This window comes from Exophiala xenobiotica (genome assembly GCF_000835505.1).
Source record: "Exophiala xenobiotica strain CBS 118157 unplaced genomic scaffold supercont1.6, whole genome shotgun sequence".
NCBI lineage: Eukaryota > Fungi > Ascomycota > Eurotiomycetes > Chaetothyriales > Herpotrichiellaceae > Exophiala > Exophiala xenobiotica.
Genome location: NW_013562489.1, coordinates 2455527 through 2474262, shown reverse-complemented (window position 1 = coordinate 2474262; position 18736 = coordinate 2455527). Strand labels below are relative to the sequence as shown.

The window sequence follows — 18736 nt, the reverse complement described above, 5'->3', positions numbered from 1 at the left end:
CAACCCATGTACTGAGTAGAACGACAATCAGATCGATCAAATTATTTCCTCCAGCTACGTAGGCACTCCACAATGGCCGATTCCAAACACCGAGACAGATGCCAGCTACCAACAACATATTCTTTAGACCTTGTGCGGTCCAATTTCAACCCTTCAATCCGTATCTTCAGGGACTCCCAACGTTAGTCCATCCATTCTCTCTCAGGATATCATCTTCCATACTCTGACTCTGACGGCGAATGCCATCAGCTGGCGATATGATCATGATGCTGAACTTCTGGTTCCGCTTTCTTCATGATGTAGACTTCTTCAACGTCTTGAGCTAGGCTCTTCATCATATGGCCTTTCTGGTCGTAGTGTCTTTCTGTGGTGAAGGATGCCTGGACTGCTTGGCGCAGAGTAGCCGAGCTGCGAAATATGAGGTCGATCTCCTCGAGGGAACGGCCTCGTGTTTCTGGGTACAGCAAAAATATGACTGGAACCGCTGCCAAGTTGAGAACGGCGAAAATGATATAGGTTCGCCACCCGATGTTATTGAAGGCGATGGGGGTAATCATGACGACCATGAAATTGAAAATCCAATTCGATGCTATTCAGCTTATCAGCACCGAAGATCAATGCATTAAGAATGCAGGAGGCCGAGAAGGCGACCAGAACGTCGATGACACATACCTGTTGACAGTCCATTGGCTTGAGTGCGGGTAGCAAGGGGAGTGATCTCAGCAGGATATGTCCACGATAGCTGCGCGGAACCGATGCCAAAAAAGGTGTTGAAGACGAACAAGAATGCAGCTGCAGCGATACCCGGGCCAGTACCACCAATACTCGTCATGATCGCCAACAGTACCATCGTGCACCCTTGGCCAGTACAGCACAGCATCAGAAGCGGCCTGCGATTCATGTATCTGACCAGTGGGATCGAGAACAACGAAGCAACAAAGTATTGTGTGCCGTTGCCTGCGGCTAAGATCCTCGACACCAGAGGGGTCAAGCCGATCTCATTTTGGTAGATCGTGGCGGCGTAATAGGTGATGATATTGATGCCGGACACCTGACTTATGATCTGAACACTCATAGCCAGTAACGTCCGGGTGCGGTTCTTCAGGGGTCCCTGTCGGAACATGTCCTTCATTCCTGTCTGTGCGTCGGCATGATGAATGGCATGAATTGCGCGTAGCTGATCAGCCACAAGAGGATCGCTGGCTGGTAAGTCGTACAGCGCGCTTATCACCTGGACCGCATCATCCGGTCGATCTTTCAAGATTAGCCAACGGGGCGATTCGGGCAGTAAAAGTATCATTGCCAGAACGAAGAAGGAGAACACCAGTTGGAAGGCGATTGGGAATCTCCATGCTACCGAGCTTGGCTCCAGGTACGAGAAGCCGAAGTCAATCCAGTAACTGATCATGACGCCAGCTATGACCATTGACGTCTCCAAGGCAAGGATGGGTCCTCGTTGATGGGGCTTTGTGCATTCTGCCTGCCAGACTGGCACAGTCGACGTGTTGATTCCAGTGCCCATACCGCAGACCACGCGGCCGACGATGAATTGAGCGAGGCCAAATGCCGAGAATTGGAGCACAGCGCCAACCGAGACTAGCAAGCATCCAACGAATATGGATCGTCTTCGACCGAGCATGTTGCCCATTTTCATGGCGAGGAGAGCACCGGTGAAGCAGCCAAGGTTGTAAGAAGAGATGGCTACACCTATATCACGACATCAGTGAGACACGGCGTTCATATGCGATGACAACATTCACCTTGAATGGTCGACTGGTGACTCTTCCCGGCGTTCGACATGCCAGTTTCGCAGGCATGGGTAGTGCATATCTCGGGGAACACTTTGGTAAATGACGGCAGAGTCAGAAGTCCTCCCATAACTCCCTGATCGTACCCAAAGAGTCTGGTCGTTGTGTATCAGAAGGGAATGCTCTTTTCTTCTTGGGTTATGCTTCCCTTACAGAAATTCTGCGCCAGCAACAAAAACGACAAGGGCATTTAGCCTCTTGCCTCTGAGGCCCAGGAAGATTTGCCGACCCATTCTTAAGACTGCTTGGTGAGGATTACAATGGGGGAAGGGGGATACAGATCGAAAGAGGTTCAGACCATCACCCAGAAGGCAGCGTAGACGGTACTTATGTAGTCAGAGGTCTACCCCCGCAAAGGGGTCCCTCTTGCCCCTGGTGATAGCAGCATTGGGGGCAAGGTATTAACATCCCATTCCCCTGTCCCCGCGATCCTGGGGCATGCACTGCATCGACCCAGCTCGGCGGACACGACGACCGGACCTCCAACGCAGTACGGCATCAATATTATCCCTGGCTATGGATTTACCCGGGTCTCCTTCCGGATTCTCTGAGGTAGTCTGGCAGGGTCGAGGCATGTTTGACGCGTTCCAGTAGGAATGCGTGCGTGAACAGGCTGATCTCGCTCCTCAACAGCACTCTTCCGAAGGTTTACGTTGAGTTGCTGGGGAAGATAGATCTGGCGTCATCGGTGCAAAAGAAGGGCTGAACACAGATGGGGTTGTGCTGCCCTACCGCTGAGAATATGTGCTGTCTGATGCTATATGTTCTTAATGAAAATGGGCAACTGGGCTGACACTTGCATATGTCACAGACTTCTTGGGTTCAGCTCACCTCCGCCCATTTCATGATTGTCATCATGAATTCTGAGATTTTGGAAACCAGAAGACTGTTCTTAGGCAAATGCTTCCATTATACAGTGCCTGTGCAGAGGGAGTTCTAATTCTTCGCAGCTACTCCAGCAATCCTCACTATATTTATATCGTAAGCCTCTCGATTTCGTCTGGATAAACCAATCCTCCTTGTCTCCTGGCTTCGTCAAGCAACTCCATAGTGAGGATGCTTTCGTCCCATGGGATAACTCCGCTCTCCAACCTGCCATCGCGCAAACACCTGGCGGCCTCGTCTGCCTCCCAAAACATACCATGGCCTCCAGCAGGAACCGGTAGTTTCTCTTGAATGATCTGTCCCGAATGGAGGATGATACGGTATTTCTCGGGTCTGTAAATAGGTCCAATGACCTGCAGTTCACCCTTGGTTCCGTAGAGGCGAACTGTAGGGCCCGCGGTGTTCTCGCCATCTGGGTCAAACGTCACACAGAAGCCCGTAGTAGCCACCGCCTGGGCTTTTTGTTCACCCTTGGGTGAGCTTTGCAGCTCGATCAGCATGGTGGTCATTATGTCCACCCCTGTCCGCGGGTCCATGGTCATGGCTGTTCCTTTTATCCGTGGTTCGCCTTTCCTGCGTTCTTTAGGGACAATGTGCCACATTGTCTGCAAGATCCACAGCAATGGATATGGACCAATGTCCAACAAACATCCGCCAGCAAGATCTTTCCTGATAAGTCGGTTTCCGACGTCCCATTGTTCATCGTGTAATATGTGGGTCATATCTGCGCTGACGCGCAAGACTTCACCGATCTTGTTGTCTATCATGTGGTTCCGCACGGCAATCTGCTCTCAAGGTCAGCGTGATCCTCACTATATGCTCACAGATACGGTACCGAAACGGGGAAGAATCGTGTCCACACAGCCTCCATAAGAAAAAGGCCCTTCTCCTTTGCCTTTTCGAAGAGTGCCTTTGCCTGGCGCGCGTTGACTGTCATTGGTTTCTCGCAAAGCACCGCTTTTCCTGCATCGAGGCACAGCACGACATGCTGGAAATGATGAGAATGAGGCGTTGCTACGTATATGATATCCACATTAGTTTGCTGGACAAGTTCCGAGTACGTGCCATAGGCGGCGCAGAGTGGTTCTTGCTGCTTGGGTGTTACAATGTTGCTGACAAAGTTTTCTGCAGAGATGAGCGAAGACGATGATGCAACAGCGACCACCGTATGCTGAATATCATGGACTCCACGGGTCTCGGGATTTATGAGTAGATCTTTCGTGAAGGTTCTAGCGATATCACCTGTGGCTGAGGGAAGGTCAGTTATATTGGGGCGCCTGTCGATGTCATGCGACATACCCAGTATGCCCCAACGGACGCAGTAACTCGAACTCATTGTACTGTTCCAACCAGCTGTGATGAACAAAGAAGATCTTCTAACACGCTGTCCTTAAGCCTGCAGTCGCAGGGAATGCCGTCAATGACTTCTTCTCAAGCTCGTAGGTTTCAGTGGCTGTTCAAGTTCTCTTGCGTTACTCCACCATCCGTTCCTGTCTTTCGATAATCAGGAAGACTCTTGAGATGTATGAGCAAGCAATTCAGTTTCGGTATATCTGTGTTGCACGTTGGTTAAGCCTAGGTGCTGTTCAAGCCATATCAGGCATGTCACCCCTAGTAGCTGTTCATGTCAGCGGCCCGATTCCCCATTTCACGTTGACCTAGGTTATGCCACGAGCCCCAGGAATCAGTCAACATTCCTGCACTCGTCAAACTAACACCAACCCTGTGGTCTGGATATGGTGTCATTTGGCCTTCTGTCACTCGGCAATGTGCTTACCCGGCTTTTCCCAGCCCCTGTTGTGGGGCAGCCTTGTCACGAAACGGATATACGCTAAGGTCGCATTGAAGACCCCGGCTAAGATATACGAGGAGACAGACCTGCTGCGTCACTTTCGACTTCCACAGACCAATGCTTGTGGTTTTAACGGTGACGGGCAGATCTATCGAGGAGTCATGCGACCAATGGCCTATTCCTGGATGCCAATTTGCGCAGGCGCCGGTCGCAGTTCGCCGTAAAGCAGCTAGATAAGTTCGGGACTATACAATATCCCGCCACATTTAGCAGCCTGAAATTTAACTACTTCTGACACAGGAATTCTATGCACAAGAGCTGAAACCATGTCGACTGCTAAGGATGTCTCGGTAGCTGGACTCTTCGACCTACGTGGCAAAACCGTCATTGTGACAGGAGGAACTGGCGGAATTGGTCTTGTGCTGACTGTGGCTCTCGCAGAAGCTGGCGCGGATATTGTCTCGATCCAGATTCCCAATGATCCTGGTGCTAGCCACTTGCGAGACACCGTGGAACATCTTGGCCGGAATTTTCGGTACTTTGACAGTAACCTGAAAGACTATGCCTCGATTGCACAGACATTTGAAGGGATCTGGAGGTCTGGGTGTACCCCAGATATTCTGTTGAATTGTGCAGGAATTACACGACATAGTAAGGTGGAGGATACCCCCATTGCGTATCTGGACGATGTATGCCGCATACCTTCCTCTAACCTCTTACTACTATCGAGTTCGCTGTGGCTAACTGATGGAGGTGATGGATATCAATTTCAAAGCCGCCTACGTCGTATCCCAAGAATTTGGCAGACAATTGCTCAAGCTCGGCCGCCCCGGAAAGATGATCCATATCGCCTCGATGGCAGCACAACTCGTGCAGACCAATATTTCCGTCTACGCACCGAGCAAAGCCGCGGTGAGAGCCCTTACGAGAGCGCAAAGCAATGAGTGGGCTGGGAACGGCATCCAAGTCAATTGCATAAGTCCCGGGTACGCCAATTTCCTCCAAGTTTGAAGCAATTATGCTGACCTTGACTGGTGAGCAGATTCATAAAGACCAAGATGACGGAGAATCTGTTCATGGACCCAGATTTTGCCAAAACGGTCACAGAAAGGACAGCATCACATCGCTGGGGCTATCCAGAGGACCTGATAGGCGTCGCGATCTTCTTAGCCAGTCGTGCAAGTGATTTTGTGACTGGGGAGGACATCGTCGTGGATGGTGGAGTCATCGGCCGATGAACATACTTAGGAAAACATGCCAACCAGGTTGATTTGTGTTGATAGACAGCAGGCGACTAAAATAACACCTGACAATTTCCTCGAGTACTGCCACTGAATTGGAGGGATGCATCATGAAACCGAAAAGATCGATAAGTACTACTGTATGTCGTCGTCAAATCGTGCGAATACTACGGGTTTGAGCAACCGACTTGACGAACAACCACCACCTTTCTATTGAGCATTGAAATGCCGCTGTGTTCCCGTGCACCGCAGTGTCGGAAGCCGACAACAACGACCACTACTTTCTTCTCTTGTGCATCTTCCTCTTGGAGATTCAATAACAGTCGTAATGCTGCGAGTCATGTCATGTTGGAGTCTGCAAGTGTCCTGACTTCTTTATCCATAGTCTACAAGGCGTACCTTTGGCTGCTCGCAGATACAAGCGCTTCTACGGCCAGTACATTATCTGTATTCTAGAATCTCCCTGATCGCTGACCATCTAATGGCGCTATAATCTCAGCCTCGGCGCTTGGTGAGATGAGACTGTCACTGCTAATGATAGCCGTTGCTCCGGACAAGTGGCAGTGCTTCGTCCCTATCTCTGATCAATTTCTCGGTCAATCTGAAGACCTCGTCCGTCTGAATAGCTTTGCCAGTCCACAGCTCCCATTGCACGCGGAACTGACAAGCGACCACAGTGAATCCTTGCACAATCGACCATCCGGAGTCCTTCGCAAGCTTCAAATTTCTCGTCATAGGTGGATGGTAGCACATGTCCAACAACAAGCCTTTGGATGGAGAGGGTCTCTGGAGAAACTCGGTCAAAATGTTCCTTGCTTGGGTTTCTTCTGCTGTCACGGCCTCAAAGTCCGGAACAGTTGACACGATATAATGCGGAGGTTCCAGTTCTTTTGCCTCAGACAACTTTCGGACGTGGACTATTTGGGGCTTGTACACATCACCATGCTCATGTACGTCCCGCAACACCTCTGCAACCTCGTGATCATCACGATTGACAAGGTAAATCGTACGACAGCGCAATTTAGCTGACAGGGCGTAGATAGCTGCCCGACTGGCACCTCCTGCTCCATAGACCAGGCCTATCTTCCCAGGATGGTTGTCGGGCTTGCGTGCCAGTATAGCGTCGTAGATTCCAACCCAATCCGTGTTGCTGCCACATAACTGCTGGTCGGCTGTGAGGTATACCGTGTTGCATGCTCCAAGTATCTTCACTAGTTCGTCACACTGGTCCAGTAGGGGTATGATGGTTCGCTTATGGGGCATAGTCACAAGTCCGCCAGCAAAGTCAGCGGCGCGATAAAGTCTCATGACATCGTCGATCGAAGACATGCGCAGGAATTCGCATGTCCAGTCGAGGCCCAGAGACTTTGCAATGTATTCGTGAACTGCCGGCCCGATTGAATTGCCTCCAGGGCCACCTGCGATGTACAGGCGGTTCCTTTGCTGAGGCGCCATCGCCGTTGCCGGACTCCAAGCTTGCAGTGCTAAGAGAGAGAACGTCGCTTCTTGTTGTTCGTCGAAAAGCGCTTTGGGTTGCGAGGGATTGACACTTCTGTTTGTCTTCCGAGGCATGCTATTGCTTGGTACCCGGATACTTTTCATACTAGTATCTTGAATCCAAAAGCCGTTGTCGTTAGGTCGAAGGTCGACAGCAGGGGTTGATGCAACGGTGCCGTTTCGCGGCAAAGCACTGTACCGAACCATAGCCGACAATGCAGCATTTCTCAACTGAACGGCCCTTTGCCGTACTCGGCTTGATACCCGGATAAAGGTACTCTGATTCGCAGCAACAGCCCGAGATCACTGGTGCGGAGGTGCCCAAGCCAATTTATGGTCCAAAAAGTCCTATACGGACTCAACACCGCCATCATCCGCGATTGGCCCACAACCTGCCGGCACAGCGCACAATTATCAAAGCCTGTTCTAGTTACTATACCCACCTTTCCAGTCCTCGAGATAGACCTACTGGCAGTAAACCACAGCTTCACACCCAGATACACAGGCAATGCCGTTTCTACCGGCCATCGCTTCACCGTCTCTCGGCCATCCCTCTGTCCACCCAATCCACAAGAGGTTGGAACAGGCGGCAGCACATGGCTTTAAGCTCATTGAGATTGTCGAAGCCGACCTGGATACGTACGGAGAGAGTCTTGAGGGCGGACTAACAGATGTGAATAGAGTCAAGGCAGCCGAGTATGTCAAGAAATTATGCGACAAATTCGGCATAAAAGCGTTTGTTTTCCAGCCTTTCTGGTTCTATGAAGGCCTAGTCGACCGCAAAGAGCACGAGGCAAAGATCAAGAAACTGAGACTGTGGATGATATTGGTCAAGATCCTTGATGTAAACTTGGTGCAGGTCCCCACGAATTGGTTGTTAGAAGGCACAACAGGCGATATGGAGATCATTGTCAAGGACTTTGTGGAAATGGCTGAAATAGGCCTGGAGCAGGACCCCATCGTGTCATTCGCTTACGAAGGCGTGGCTTGGGGTACACACATCGATACCTGGCAGGGCACTTGGGAGGTCGTCAAGCGTGTCAACAGACGTAATTTCGGACTCTGTCTCGACAGCTTCCACATCGCTGCGCGAGTATGGGGAGACCCAACCGCAAGCGACGGGAAGAACCTAGACGGCGAAGCAAAGCTCAAACGATCGATGGAACAGCTGGTTGCAGAAGTGGATGTGCAGAAGGTATTTTATGTCCAAATTGGGGATGCTGAGAGGCTGGACCAGCCGCTTGATGTTGGACATCCATTCTATTCCGAAACACAGCTCGCACGTATGAGCTGGTCGAGAAATGCGAGGATTTTCGCATTCGAGGAGCACGAAAATGGATGCTTGCCCATCGAACCCATCCTCAAGGCGATCGTACAAGGATTGAAGTTCGAAGGTTACCTCAGCGTGGAGATATTTTCACGGAAATTGTTCGACAAGGATCCGGCCGTACCAGGCCAATATGCTGCCAGAGGAATGAAAAGTTGGGAGAAGATAATGCAAAAGATAAAAGACTAGATCCGGACTGTAATGACGAGGGTATACAAAGATTCTTCAGTATCTCTTCGCGACGACCGAGTCTTATGCCTCCGCGACGGTAGATATCTTATCTTTGTATTCCCTTTCTAACCCGATAACTCTTAATATTCCTATCACCGACTAGTGGTGGCTCTCTAGTAATCCTCCCAGGATCTCTTAGACATCGGATATAAGTTATCCTGATAACCTGCCCTACCGAGTTCGATAACGGCAAACTTGACTTTCCGCGGGGAAAGCTGGAGAAAGGTACGTAGTGATGTGACTCTGGGTGTGACTTTGCGAGAACCGAGGTGATCCACGCTGCTCGATATAAGGAGGGGAAGTCCAACGAGGAGATTTGTTACAATCGAAGGCACTGGTGGAGCGACGGCCGTGCTTCGATGCCCGCAAGCTACCCACCATGAAGCTCGCCATTCTGTCCCTCCTCGTGCTGGCGAGGGATACCTTCGTCGGCCAGGCTGCCAATTGCTCGGGCTCCCACAATCTCACCGTCCAAACCTCCACGGGCACCTACACGGGACTTATAGATCCCAAGTTTCCGAATACGCGCCAATTCCGCGCCGTGCCGTTCGCGGAGCCGCCCGTGCTGTCACGCCGGTGGCTGCCGCCCCAGAAGCTTTCATCGCCGCCGAGCGAACATCACTATGCGACGCAGTTCCCACCGTCGTGCCCGCAGTTCGTGACGGCGGTGCCCTCGATATGGGACTCGCCCTTGACCAAGGGTAATCTAATCTACAATGGCAACCAAAATGACTCGTCCGGACTGGTCGGTGAGGCTACATCTGAGGATTGCCTTTACCTGGCCGTGTGGACGCCCAAGGCCGCGGCCCCCGACGCCGGGCTCCCCGTCCTTTTCTTTATGACCGGGGGCGGCCTCGAGATAGGCGGCATCAATATCCCGTGGCAGATGCCAACTTCATGGGTCGAGCGGTCGCAGTCACACATTGTCGTCACCATCAACTACCGCGTCAGCATCTTCGGGTTTCCCCATGCCCGCGGACTGGCAGGCGGCGAGCAGAATCTCGGCATCCTCGATCAGCGTGCAGCACTGGAATGGGTCCGCGACAATATTGCGGCCTTCGGCGGCGACCCGAAACGCATCATCCAGTGGGGCCAGTCCGGTGGTGCCGTCTCTACAGACATTCATGCCTATGCCTACTACAAGGACCCCATCGCCCGAGGGTACTTCATCCAATCCGGGCCGGCCATCAATCTCTCGCCGAAGAGTGATCCGACATATTCCAACTTCAGCTTCGTGGCACGCAACATGGGGTGCGTGGTCCCCTGCGGCGATGACGACGAGGACGGCGCAGCGGAGCTCGAGTGCATGCGCCGGGTGCCGTTCGCGCAGATCGTGAACTTCGTCGGACAGTACGCTGACGCGGGCACGCAGCCCGCCATGTCCTTTATCGAAAAGGTCGACGGTCGCATCGTTTTCGCCAACTACACGGCGCAGTCCGAGGCAGGCAAAATCGCGCGCGTGCCGGCCATCATCTCGACCACGGCCAACGAGATGTCGTCGATCGTTCCGTGGCCGCTGGACAACCTGACCGCAGGCCCGTACCAGCCGTATGTCACTTCTCTAGACATTGCCTACGCGGTATGTCCAACGTACAACTCAACCGTCTATCGGAACCGGTTGGGCGCAGATGTACCCGTCTTCCGGTTCCAGCATGCGGGCACGTTTCCCAATTTAAACCGCTACAAGTGGCTCGGCGCGTACCATGCCAGTGACCTCCCGATGATCTTTGGGACGTATCATCTTCTGGACGGCGTAGCGAATACCACCAGCTTCGAAGTACAGGTTAGTCGGTCTATGCAGGACCATGTCCTTGCCTTCGCAAAGGATCCGTATCATGGACCACAGCAGACGATGGGCTGGAACCCGATGGTCGCTCTGAGTGATCCCTATGGTGGAGATGTCATCCGCTTTGGCGCCGACGGCAAAGTATCACAGCACGTCAATGGTGTCGAGATAGATGGTGTATGTCAGGGAATAGGAGATTACAATCCGTTCCCATGAGGAGGGCTCAGCTTTATGCCAGTAGCTAGGTCGACATCTGTCTCGATTGGATCGACTCGTAAGGCATGCTGAAAGGCACTGGTTCTCACTATACAGATCTACCTGGGATCCATGGACATTGCACGTACAAACTCTGTGACCAGGACACGTTTGATGTCTCACCATAGTAATAAGCGACGGAACCAGTCCAAGGCTAAGCTGGTCTCGATATGTCAACCCTTACACATCCATATATATATATCGAAAGTAGTAGTGCCTACACGTAGAACTATTTGTCGGTGTCATGGCGCTTGATTCGAGAAGACGTCGTCAATCCCAAACCCAAATTCAACATTCCAATCGTAAGGTACATCATAATAGTTTTCGTAGAGATTCTCCTTGTCAGCGTCATCGACATCGTCTCGCCGACCGTTTTGCACAGGCATTTCATAACCGGCGTTGCTCGCGCGTTCGAACACGAAGTTCGTGTAATCGTCCTTGATCGGCTGCAAGCGCTGTTGTAACTCCTGCGAGCACCGAGAGACCGCGGGCCAGCGTTCTGCCGTGGCCGAGAACAGCGTTGCAAAGCAGTCGGGGGAATTCTCGATTTCGGTGAAGATGTAGGATTGGAAAAAGTCGTCTCTGCAGACTCGCAAGGTCTCGAGAAAGACTATGGCCGAGGAAAAAGTGTGATAGCATGAGTTGAAGACGTATTTGATGTGTCCACCTGCCGAATTGGCTTGATCATGATACGCCGACGCGACGCAGACAGAGGCGGCAAATGCCTTTAGTAGGTCCGGTCGAGATCGTGTCGGAAGTCTTGGGCATGGTCCAAATAGACAGACTAGAACGTAGTTGTAGCCAATCTTGCCGTAGAGTTTCAGCTCGTCCCACAGGGATCTTTTCGACTCGTCTTCGCTACACGCTGCAGCGACATTAATCACTCGCTGCCACTCCTCAATGCTCTTTTCCATCTTGGCGATCCAAGGCTCAAGTGTAAGAGAATCCTCGGCTTGGGTGTAGCTCGGGTATAGAACGTTCATGATGTCGCTCTCCAATTTTCTATAGGCACAAATGCGATGAACCATGAAAGTTGGTGATTGATCTGCATTATCCCATGCGCACCAGAAGACTCTACGTCGCAAATCCCTTTCTTGGGCGTCCAAGCCATGTCAATACACGCTTCGCTCGCAAATCCAGTCAGAATCGTCAGATTCGCCACGTCTGGATTTAAGAAGGCGTATTGCATGGCCAAGAGCAATGCCTGCAGGCTGGCCAGGTCATTCGTCCACATCTTTTGTGCGTGTTGGACAGCGGTCTTGAATAGACCAGTGGCCAACGATTGGGCATGCGCCTGTTTGTGTCGTGCGGCGGTGCTGAGGGAAATCGCCATGATCAGACTGACAATGTAGGTTTCGCGGTGAGATGGCTCGGTCAGTAGTGCCCTGCTGGCCGCTGTTCGATGGAACACGGCATTGAAAGGCTGCAAGACATCTATGGTCGAGTAAATTGGATATTGAGGGTTGATTCTTTTCGTGTATGTCTCGAGTAAGAACTCGGCCACTGGCAGGGTGATAGATGTCAGTGGTAGGGTCGAGGAATGGCTCGAAGTCGGCAAATTGTTGTTCTCCTGCATTTCGAACAAGTCCAGCCCCTTCCTAGAAGTCGGCGTCTGGGTAGGCGAAAGGCGCACCTTGGAATCAGCAGATCTGTCGCTAAGCCGATGTAAGGTGGTGCAATTGCATGCATGACCGCACCTGCTGCCGTGAAACTTGGGTGGAGGTACACTTTACCCCGACGCGGAACCTCATCGACATCTCCAAGGGCATTGTCGTTTGGTGATAGTGTTGACGTGTGAATGCCTTCGCTTTCACCTTCGAGCGATGCGATATAGCCCTCCAGAAATCGGGCTATGCTTTGGGGTAGAGCCGACCCAGTGGTATTGTCCTGGGTATCGCATGGCAGGTTGGCCTCGAAGCACATGGAGCAAGCTGGCCCTCGTGTATCGCACTGGTTTGATTATATCATATGAGCCTGACTTTCATAACACGAAGGGCCTTGACTGGTACCTTTATTTTCCTTTGGCGGCAACGCGCGCATGCTACAAGCCGTCTCTGGACTCTCCCAGCAGGTCTCATCCCGCCTTCATTGCAGCAGCCAACGACTTTCGGGGCAGGAGCTTACTCGTTCGGTTTTGCGATTGAGTACTTGAAGAATGGACCCTCTTTGACGAGTATTTGCTCGAGAAAGCGGAGAGGGGGTTGTATGTGGTGGCTGGCTGGCCTCGGCTCAACAGATGTTGGCATCACTTGGTCAGAGCTTCTGGGGAGGCAATCGAAGTGGCAGACCCAGCTAGGTGCCCAGAGGCAGAGGGTGGCTCGGTGTCCCTGTGCTCAACTGCAGGATATTTGTACGGTATCGGAGGGTATCTGCATCGCCGGATAGCTAGGTACCTTACGACGACCACGGTGGCTCAACCATTACATCTCCTCCTTACTACCTAATAACACACCTCAACGGTGGTTGACCTGCCTTTGCCTCCACTTGCTGTATAATTATGGCCCGACCTGGAGACGACATGTCTAGCTCTACCATGTCAAACTACACTTTCACGCTCGACCTACAAACAATACTGAAGAAGCTACCGGCCTGCCAACGGTGCCGCAAGAACAAAAAGCGATGTGATCTCCTACTGCCTGCGTGCTCCAATTGCACCAGAGCAGAAGAAGAATGCGTTTTTATAGATCATATCACGAACGAACGCCTTCCGCGAAAGTCAGTACCATCGATCAATTCTGTGGAGGCGTCAATGGCTAATGGAGCGCCAGGTACATTGCTTCTTTAGTTGGCCACATCAGAGACCTGAAGGCCGAAACTTCCACAAACGCCCTCGAAGGTGCAGACGGGGTCGCCCTTGGACATTTCGTGCCAGCAAGAAACACGATGAGATACCTAGGTGGCCGAGCCCCTCTTGCCGTACATGCTGAGGTTCAAGAGCTCAACACCGACTGGCAAACCACTGTCAACTTCTCAAATGGCTGGTCCATAAGCCCAGAAATGCACACATTTATGATAGAGAGGTATTTCCAGATCATCCACAAGACGTATCCTGTTTTCGACTGGCCTTCGGACTTCCTCAGATCCACATTACCCACCGACGGCAGCAATGATTTTCTTTGTTATATTCGGGCCATGGTATACTCTATTGCGTGCCATGCCATTGCCTCCCCAGAAATGACCCCAGCTTCATTATCCTTTCTGGCGAACTATACCGGCAGGCAATAGCATATGCTGAGGACATCGCGTCCAGAGTATCTGTAGCGGCTCTTCAGGCCGTCCTCCTGTTAGCTCTGCGCTGTCTCTTCGACCCCCATGAGGGATCCCTAGGTCAACAAATTGCGTTCGCAAAATCTTTGATGACAGAGCTGGCTAGCCGTGGGCTTTTCGAGAATTCTCCATTGGAACTACCATTACGGCGTACATTATACGGCACAGTATCAGGAGAAATGGAAATATTGCAACAATCGCCCTCTGGCGAGGCCAGACACATTGATCCCGCACAGCCTTTCCAGTCACAGTTGGTCTCCATTGACGTGCGCTGCGCAGCGCAAAATACGCTTCCTGGTGGATGCAAATGCTGCTAGCGCTTTAAGTCTTCTCCGCCAATACTCCCGTTCAGACGCGGTCTTTACAGTCTTTACAGCTCACTGGACTTTCAATGCAGCATTATGTCTTTTCCGGAGCCAAGAGGAACGGAACACATGGTACCCCATGGCCTTGACAATAATCGAGCGATGCTCTCTAAAGTGGCCAGAAGTTGGTGCGCTCCAAGGTTCTTTATGTTCTACCTTATCATCAAATCTTCCGACAAAGAGCTAGCTTGAGGCACTCTCACTTCCAAACGCGTCTAGCTATGGATCCCAGCCAAATGTGCACGGAGCGGACTGTCAATATCAGGAAAACCTGTCGTCGTTCCAGAAAGCGATTGCACCTCTGAGATCGTTCGAAGCTGTCAGAGCAAGCTTTGCTATCACCGACCCTGGTTGGTGAGGCTCTACTAGCTTAGGCCTCAAGTACCCTATATATTCTTGCAACTCATCGGCAGTCATGCCCGGGACTAGCCAGTCAGCACCATCTCTGCTTATCGGTACAGAAAACGTCAAGTTGTACTCACATTCTCCTTTGATAATTTTGTTGACCAAGGGCGTATTCACGATTTCTGGATACAAGGCGATAGCTGTAATGTCTGGCTCCTCTAGAGTCAGCGCCTGAACGAAAAAGTTGACTGCTACTTTCGACGCTCCGTAGGCGCCCCACGCCTTCCATCGCAGCTGCTCGCCCGCATCTGACGAAGTGAATATGTCCCTCCCTTTCGATTTCTTCAGGTGTGGAATCGCTGCGGAAAGCTAGTGGATGTTAACCAGGGGCCTAAGTTGCACGTCTTGCGCAATAACTGACCATTGAGATATGAGCCACAACATTGATGTTGAAAATCCTTGTCACATCTGTCGATCTCATGTCACCTATCCAACGGATATGCGACATGATCCCAGCATTGAGAGCGACTGCGTCGATAACTCCCCAAGTCGCGATTGCGATATCGACCGCCTTGGAGTTGATTTCGTCGTTACTCACATCTCCGACGACGTACTGAAACCTGTCGCCTCCAACCGTTGCCTGTCGTTGCTTCAACGGTTCTTCCACTAGATCAATCACCACAATTCTAGCATTTTCTCTGAGGAGTCTGTCGACGATGGCCGCACCGATACCAGCCACCCCGCCAGTGACGATAACTACAGGACTCTGCGCCATGCTCTATATCGAGATCTACCTAATATATTCAGGCCACGATTGAATCCAGCGACGTCTCGATAAGCAACCTAGGTTTCAAACTATTCTGCCGGGAGTCGAAGGTGGTCTGGTCCGCGCAAACGTAGCTTTTGCCAAAATCCGGATGGTCTGGATGTCCAGCTTCACCAGAGTGGCCTTGCAGGATGTTTCCCCATGGATCAAAGGCCGCCAAATGGATCTCAAAGTATAACGCCACTGCAGACGGCCTCAGATTGACTTGTCCGTCGCCTTGCCCCGTCGCCTCTCCCGTCGCATCTATCCGTCGCCTTCTCCGTCGCACTTCACGTGGCCTTGCCTGGAACCTCCCCCAACCCAACAACCTTTGCTCTCCGGATTTTGCATGACTGATATGACTGGTTCCCGCAGATAAGTGATTGCTCCACTTGGTGACGAAAGCTCTCAGATTCAAAGGGCTTTTATATCTATGCATGCTATACGTGCCTCAAACATTTTCAAGAAAAATTTCCTACCTCTGCTCACCACTGGGACTCGCAACTACCCTCTTCCTCAACAGTCTCACCTCTGACACACACGTCGAAGATGTCTGAAGTACCAAGTTCCTGGGACCGTCCACCAGGTGGACGCTACGAACCGCATCCAAGGTGTTCGTCGTAGCGCCAAACACCACGATATCATTTTACTTCCTCAGCCGTCAAATCACCCCGATGACCCTCTCTGGTCCAAGTGGCGCCAGTACGTCAGCGTTTTGGGTCACAATATCTACACTTTCGGCGTTGTGCTCATGGTCTCTTGCTATACACCCGCAAATCTACAGATCCAATAGAAAACCGGCATCCCTGTCGCTGACATTAATACTGGCGTCGGCATCTACTTCCTTCTTCATCGGCTACTCAAATCTGATCTGGCAATCTGTCGCTCTGAACTATGGCCGACGACCTGTCCTTCTGTTGTCATTCCTCCTGGTCATTATACAGGCTCTCTGGCAGGCGTGGTGTACAAAATCGATGAACCTCTCGTGCATGAGCACGACCTGCGGTTTCCCAACTGACCTGGGAGTGAATGCTGATTGGAAAGACGAAGGTGTCGTACTCTCGGTAACAGAACGAGAATTGATCCCGCCAGAGTTTCTCCAGAGTCCAGGGGTCGACATAACCATGGCTCGGTCGATTGAATGAAAATTGAAACGGTCAGTTAGCTGGAATCTCGACGACACTCGACTCCTTCCAAGCACTCATGGGCACCATCCAAGACTTGGCGTCTTTCTTGGTGTCAGTTTCCTTCCAAGGATCCGCATTGATATGAGGGAGACAATATGGCTGGAGGTCGTGGTGCATGAAGGAATGGTCGTACTCAATGCCAAAGCGCCCAAGCTGGGGCGGTCCTTCCTCGAGGCTTTTTGCCCACGAACGACGTAAGGACATTCGATGGACCGGGTGAGAACATCACGTTGCTGCTCTTCGTTAAGAGTGGAACACAAATTCGTGCGTGTACCCGTGTAACCCTCTATATTTATCTCGAAGTTCGACCGCAATATAGTGAAAAGCGATGTCAGGTAGGAATATAGGAACATACATTTCGTGACCGGGGTCTCTGACCTTGGCAATTTGTTCGGGAAAGCTTTCGATGGAATGTGCTGGGGACGAACCACGACGTTTTGATCTTGTACTTCTCCCAGAGCTTGAGAAGTCGGTCAATGCCGACCGTCGCTCCAAAGACACCTCGCGACACGTCAGTTGGGTTCGCCTGGTGGCCATCGACGGGTATTGATCCTTTCAAAATATCACTTTTTTTGTTCATGAGACTTGGATCTGACTGACGGACTTACCATCCACCGACCGCGTCCACATCAATGCCATAGCCGACAAGGACTCGTTTCTTTCCCATGGTGATAATACATGGAATGGCCGCCGAATTGCTCTGTGTTTAGAGGTCCCAAACGCCTTTCTACCTTGACATAAAAAAGGTACGCCGTGTGTGAGTGTGGAGAGAGATGAAGGACCGATTGAAACAAGGATAACAAACTCTGAGAGAAGACGCCTTTGGACCAGATGACCACCAAAGTTTAATGTATCGGGCATCGTCCAAGAATACGAGACACCTACTAGTCTCGTGGTCATTTGCCTAGGAGAGACGCTGAGGGTTCTCCATGTACGGGGGTGGCAGCTTTTCACGAATCAGGTCTGGTACTGTATCATCTCGGTTCCACTTCTCTACATTCGTTGCTGGGATGCTTGTATAGATCGGATTTGAGCGACTCGTTGCTGTCGGCTAGATGCGAAATGGTCTGATCGGCTGGAGTGAGATTTTTGGTGAGATCATAAATAAACATTCAGATTTTTGCCCTTTAATGTGAACTGCATTTATGCTATACTTTGCCATATTCACTTACGCATCTTGCCCACGTGAAGCTGACAAATTCCCTTGTATTCGGGACTTCAAGGGCTCTCAGAAAGTCCGGCGCCATCGAGGCTTAAGACCTAGTGACATAAACTACTAGCACTTTTGGTGGAAGTGGGCCACACATATCATCTTGTTCAAATTTCCCAGGAGCTCAAGGTATCAGTTGACTGTGAGTTTCTTCTGTATTGCGATCCTCCGACGGCGGCTTTGGAATCACGTAAAATGTGACAGTAAAATTCCTGACCTTGGTAAGCGGGCCGAACTTGCGGTATCCGCCAGGTGTTCGACCGTATTGCTTGTCGTTGGAAGAACTTTTGAATGTATTCGTAGGCCCCAATTCGAGCCATCGTCTTATTAGCCTGTTTGGATGTCGCAGCAAGGCGTATGTGGGCCCCTGCGGCTTCAGCAAGACATGCTGACAGATGAACATATTTCAAGCGCGGGGTAAACAGGAGAACTTGAATATGCTGAGGGCCATAGTGAGGAGGTCATCGGATGACTGATGGCGGATTGCTGGTGTAAAAGGTTCAGTTGTGTGTATTATTCGTGCGCAGATAAGCTAGGAGATTGAGGACGGCGCACAAGGAGAAGGAGGAGGAGGAGGAGGAGACGACGACGACGACGACGACGACGAGGGCGCAGGTAGAGTTTGGACTGCGCAGAACGATGGCATTCAAATGGGGCCCGTATGATTTTTTCAAGAACGACACGGGAGGACGGGCATAAGAGGATAAGGAGCGCACAAGAAAAGTGGTATAGTAG

At 51.4% G+C, this 18736-nt stretch overlaps 9 protein-coding genes across 9 annotated transcripts; 4 read left to right on the top strand and 5 right to left on the bottom strand.

Moving 5' to 3' along the window:
* Positions 1-245: 245 nt before the first annotated feature.
* Positions 246-2041, bottom strand: PV05_10193 (uncharacterized protein; the record flags this gene model as incomplete). The annotated part of the gene is made up of 4 exons (XM_013456608.1): positions 246-589; positions 673-1707; positions 1761-1903; positions 1962-2041. The coding sequence occupies 4 exons, from the start codon at positions 2039-2041 to the stop codon at positions 246-248; spliced, it is 1602 nt and encodes a 533-aa protein (XP_013312062.1).
* Positions 2042-2782: 741 nt separating this feature from the next.
* Positions 2783-4029, bottom strand: PV05_10192 (uncharacterized protein; the record flags this gene model as incomplete). The annotated part of the gene is made up of 3 exons (XM_013456607.1): positions 2783-3478; positions 3529-3941; positions 3993-4029. 3 exons carry the CDS (start codon positions 4027-4029, stop codon positions 2783-2785), a joined length of 1146 nt encoding a protein of 381 aa, XP_013312061.1.
* A 782-nt stretch (positions 4030-4811) lies between these two features.
* PV05_10191 (uncharacterized protein) lies at positions 4812-5723 on the top strand (the record flags this gene model as incomplete). Its single annotated transcript, XM_013456606.1, has 3 exons — positions 4812-5174; positions 5239-5471; positions 5528-5723. 3 exons carry the CDS (start codon positions 4812-4814, stop codon positions 5721-5723), a joined length of 792 nt encoding a protein of 263 aa, XP_013312060.1.
* Positions 5724-6257: 534 nt separating this feature from the next.
* Positions 6258-7298, bottom strand: PV05_10190 (uncharacterized protein; the record flags this gene model as incomplete). The annotated part of the gene is made up of 2 exons (XM_013456605.1): positions 6258-6950; positions 6996-7298. The coding sequence occupies 2 exons, from the start codon at positions 7296-7298 to the stop codon at positions 6258-6260; spliced, it is 996 nt and encodes a 331-aa protein (XP_013312059.1).
* Positions 7299-7731: 433 nt separating this feature from the next.
* Positions 7732-8739, top strand: PV05_10189 (uncharacterized protein; the record flags this gene model as incomplete). Its single annotated transcript, XM_013456604.1, has 2 exons — positions 7732-7862; positions 7905-8739. The coding sequence occupies 2 exons, from the start codon at positions 7732-7734 to the stop codon at positions 8737-8739; spliced, it is 966 nt and encodes a 321-aa protein (XP_013312058.1).
* A 421-nt stretch (positions 8740-9160) lies between these two features.
* PV05_10188 (uncharacterized protein) lies at positions 9161-10783 on the top strand (the record flags this gene model as incomplete). Its single annotated transcript, XM_013456603.1, has 1 exon — positions 9161-10783. The coding sequence occupies one exon, from the start codon at positions 9161-9163 to the stop codon at positions 10781-10783; it is 1623 nt and encodes a 540-aa protein (XP_013312057.1).
* A 281-nt stretch (positions 10784-11064) lies between these two features.
* Positions 11065-12441, bottom strand: PV05_10187 (uncharacterized protein; the record flags this gene model as incomplete). The annotated part of the gene is made up of 2 exons (XM_013456602.1): positions 11896-12441; positions 11065-11824 (listed from the first exon to the last, which is right to left on the bottom strand). The coding sequence occupies exons 1-2, from the start codon at positions 12396-12398 to the stop codon at positions 11065-11067; spliced, it is 1263 nt and encodes a 420-aa protein (XP_013312056.1). The 5' UTR covers positions 12399-12441.
* An 899-nt stretch (positions 12442-13340) lies between these two features.
* Positions 13341-14047, top strand: PV05_10186 (uncharacterized protein; the record flags this gene model as incomplete). Its single annotated transcript, XM_013456601.1, has 2 exons — positions 13341-13537; positions 13591-14047. The coding sequence occupies 2 exons, from the start codon at positions 13341-13343 to the stop codon at positions 14045-14047; spliced, it is 654 nt and encodes a 217-aa protein (XP_013312055.1).
* Positions 14048-14715: 668 nt separating this feature from the next.
* PV05_10185 (uncharacterized protein) lies at positions 14716-15574 on the bottom strand (the record flags this gene model as incomplete). The annotated part of the gene is made up of 3 exons (XM_013456600.1): positions 14716-14879; positions 14937-15168; positions 15221-15574. The coding sequence occupies 3 exons, from the start codon at positions 15572-15574 to the stop codon at positions 14716-14718; spliced, it is 750 nt and encodes a 249-aa protein (XP_013312054.1).
* Between the last annotated feature and the right edge of the window lie 3162 nt (positions 15575-18736).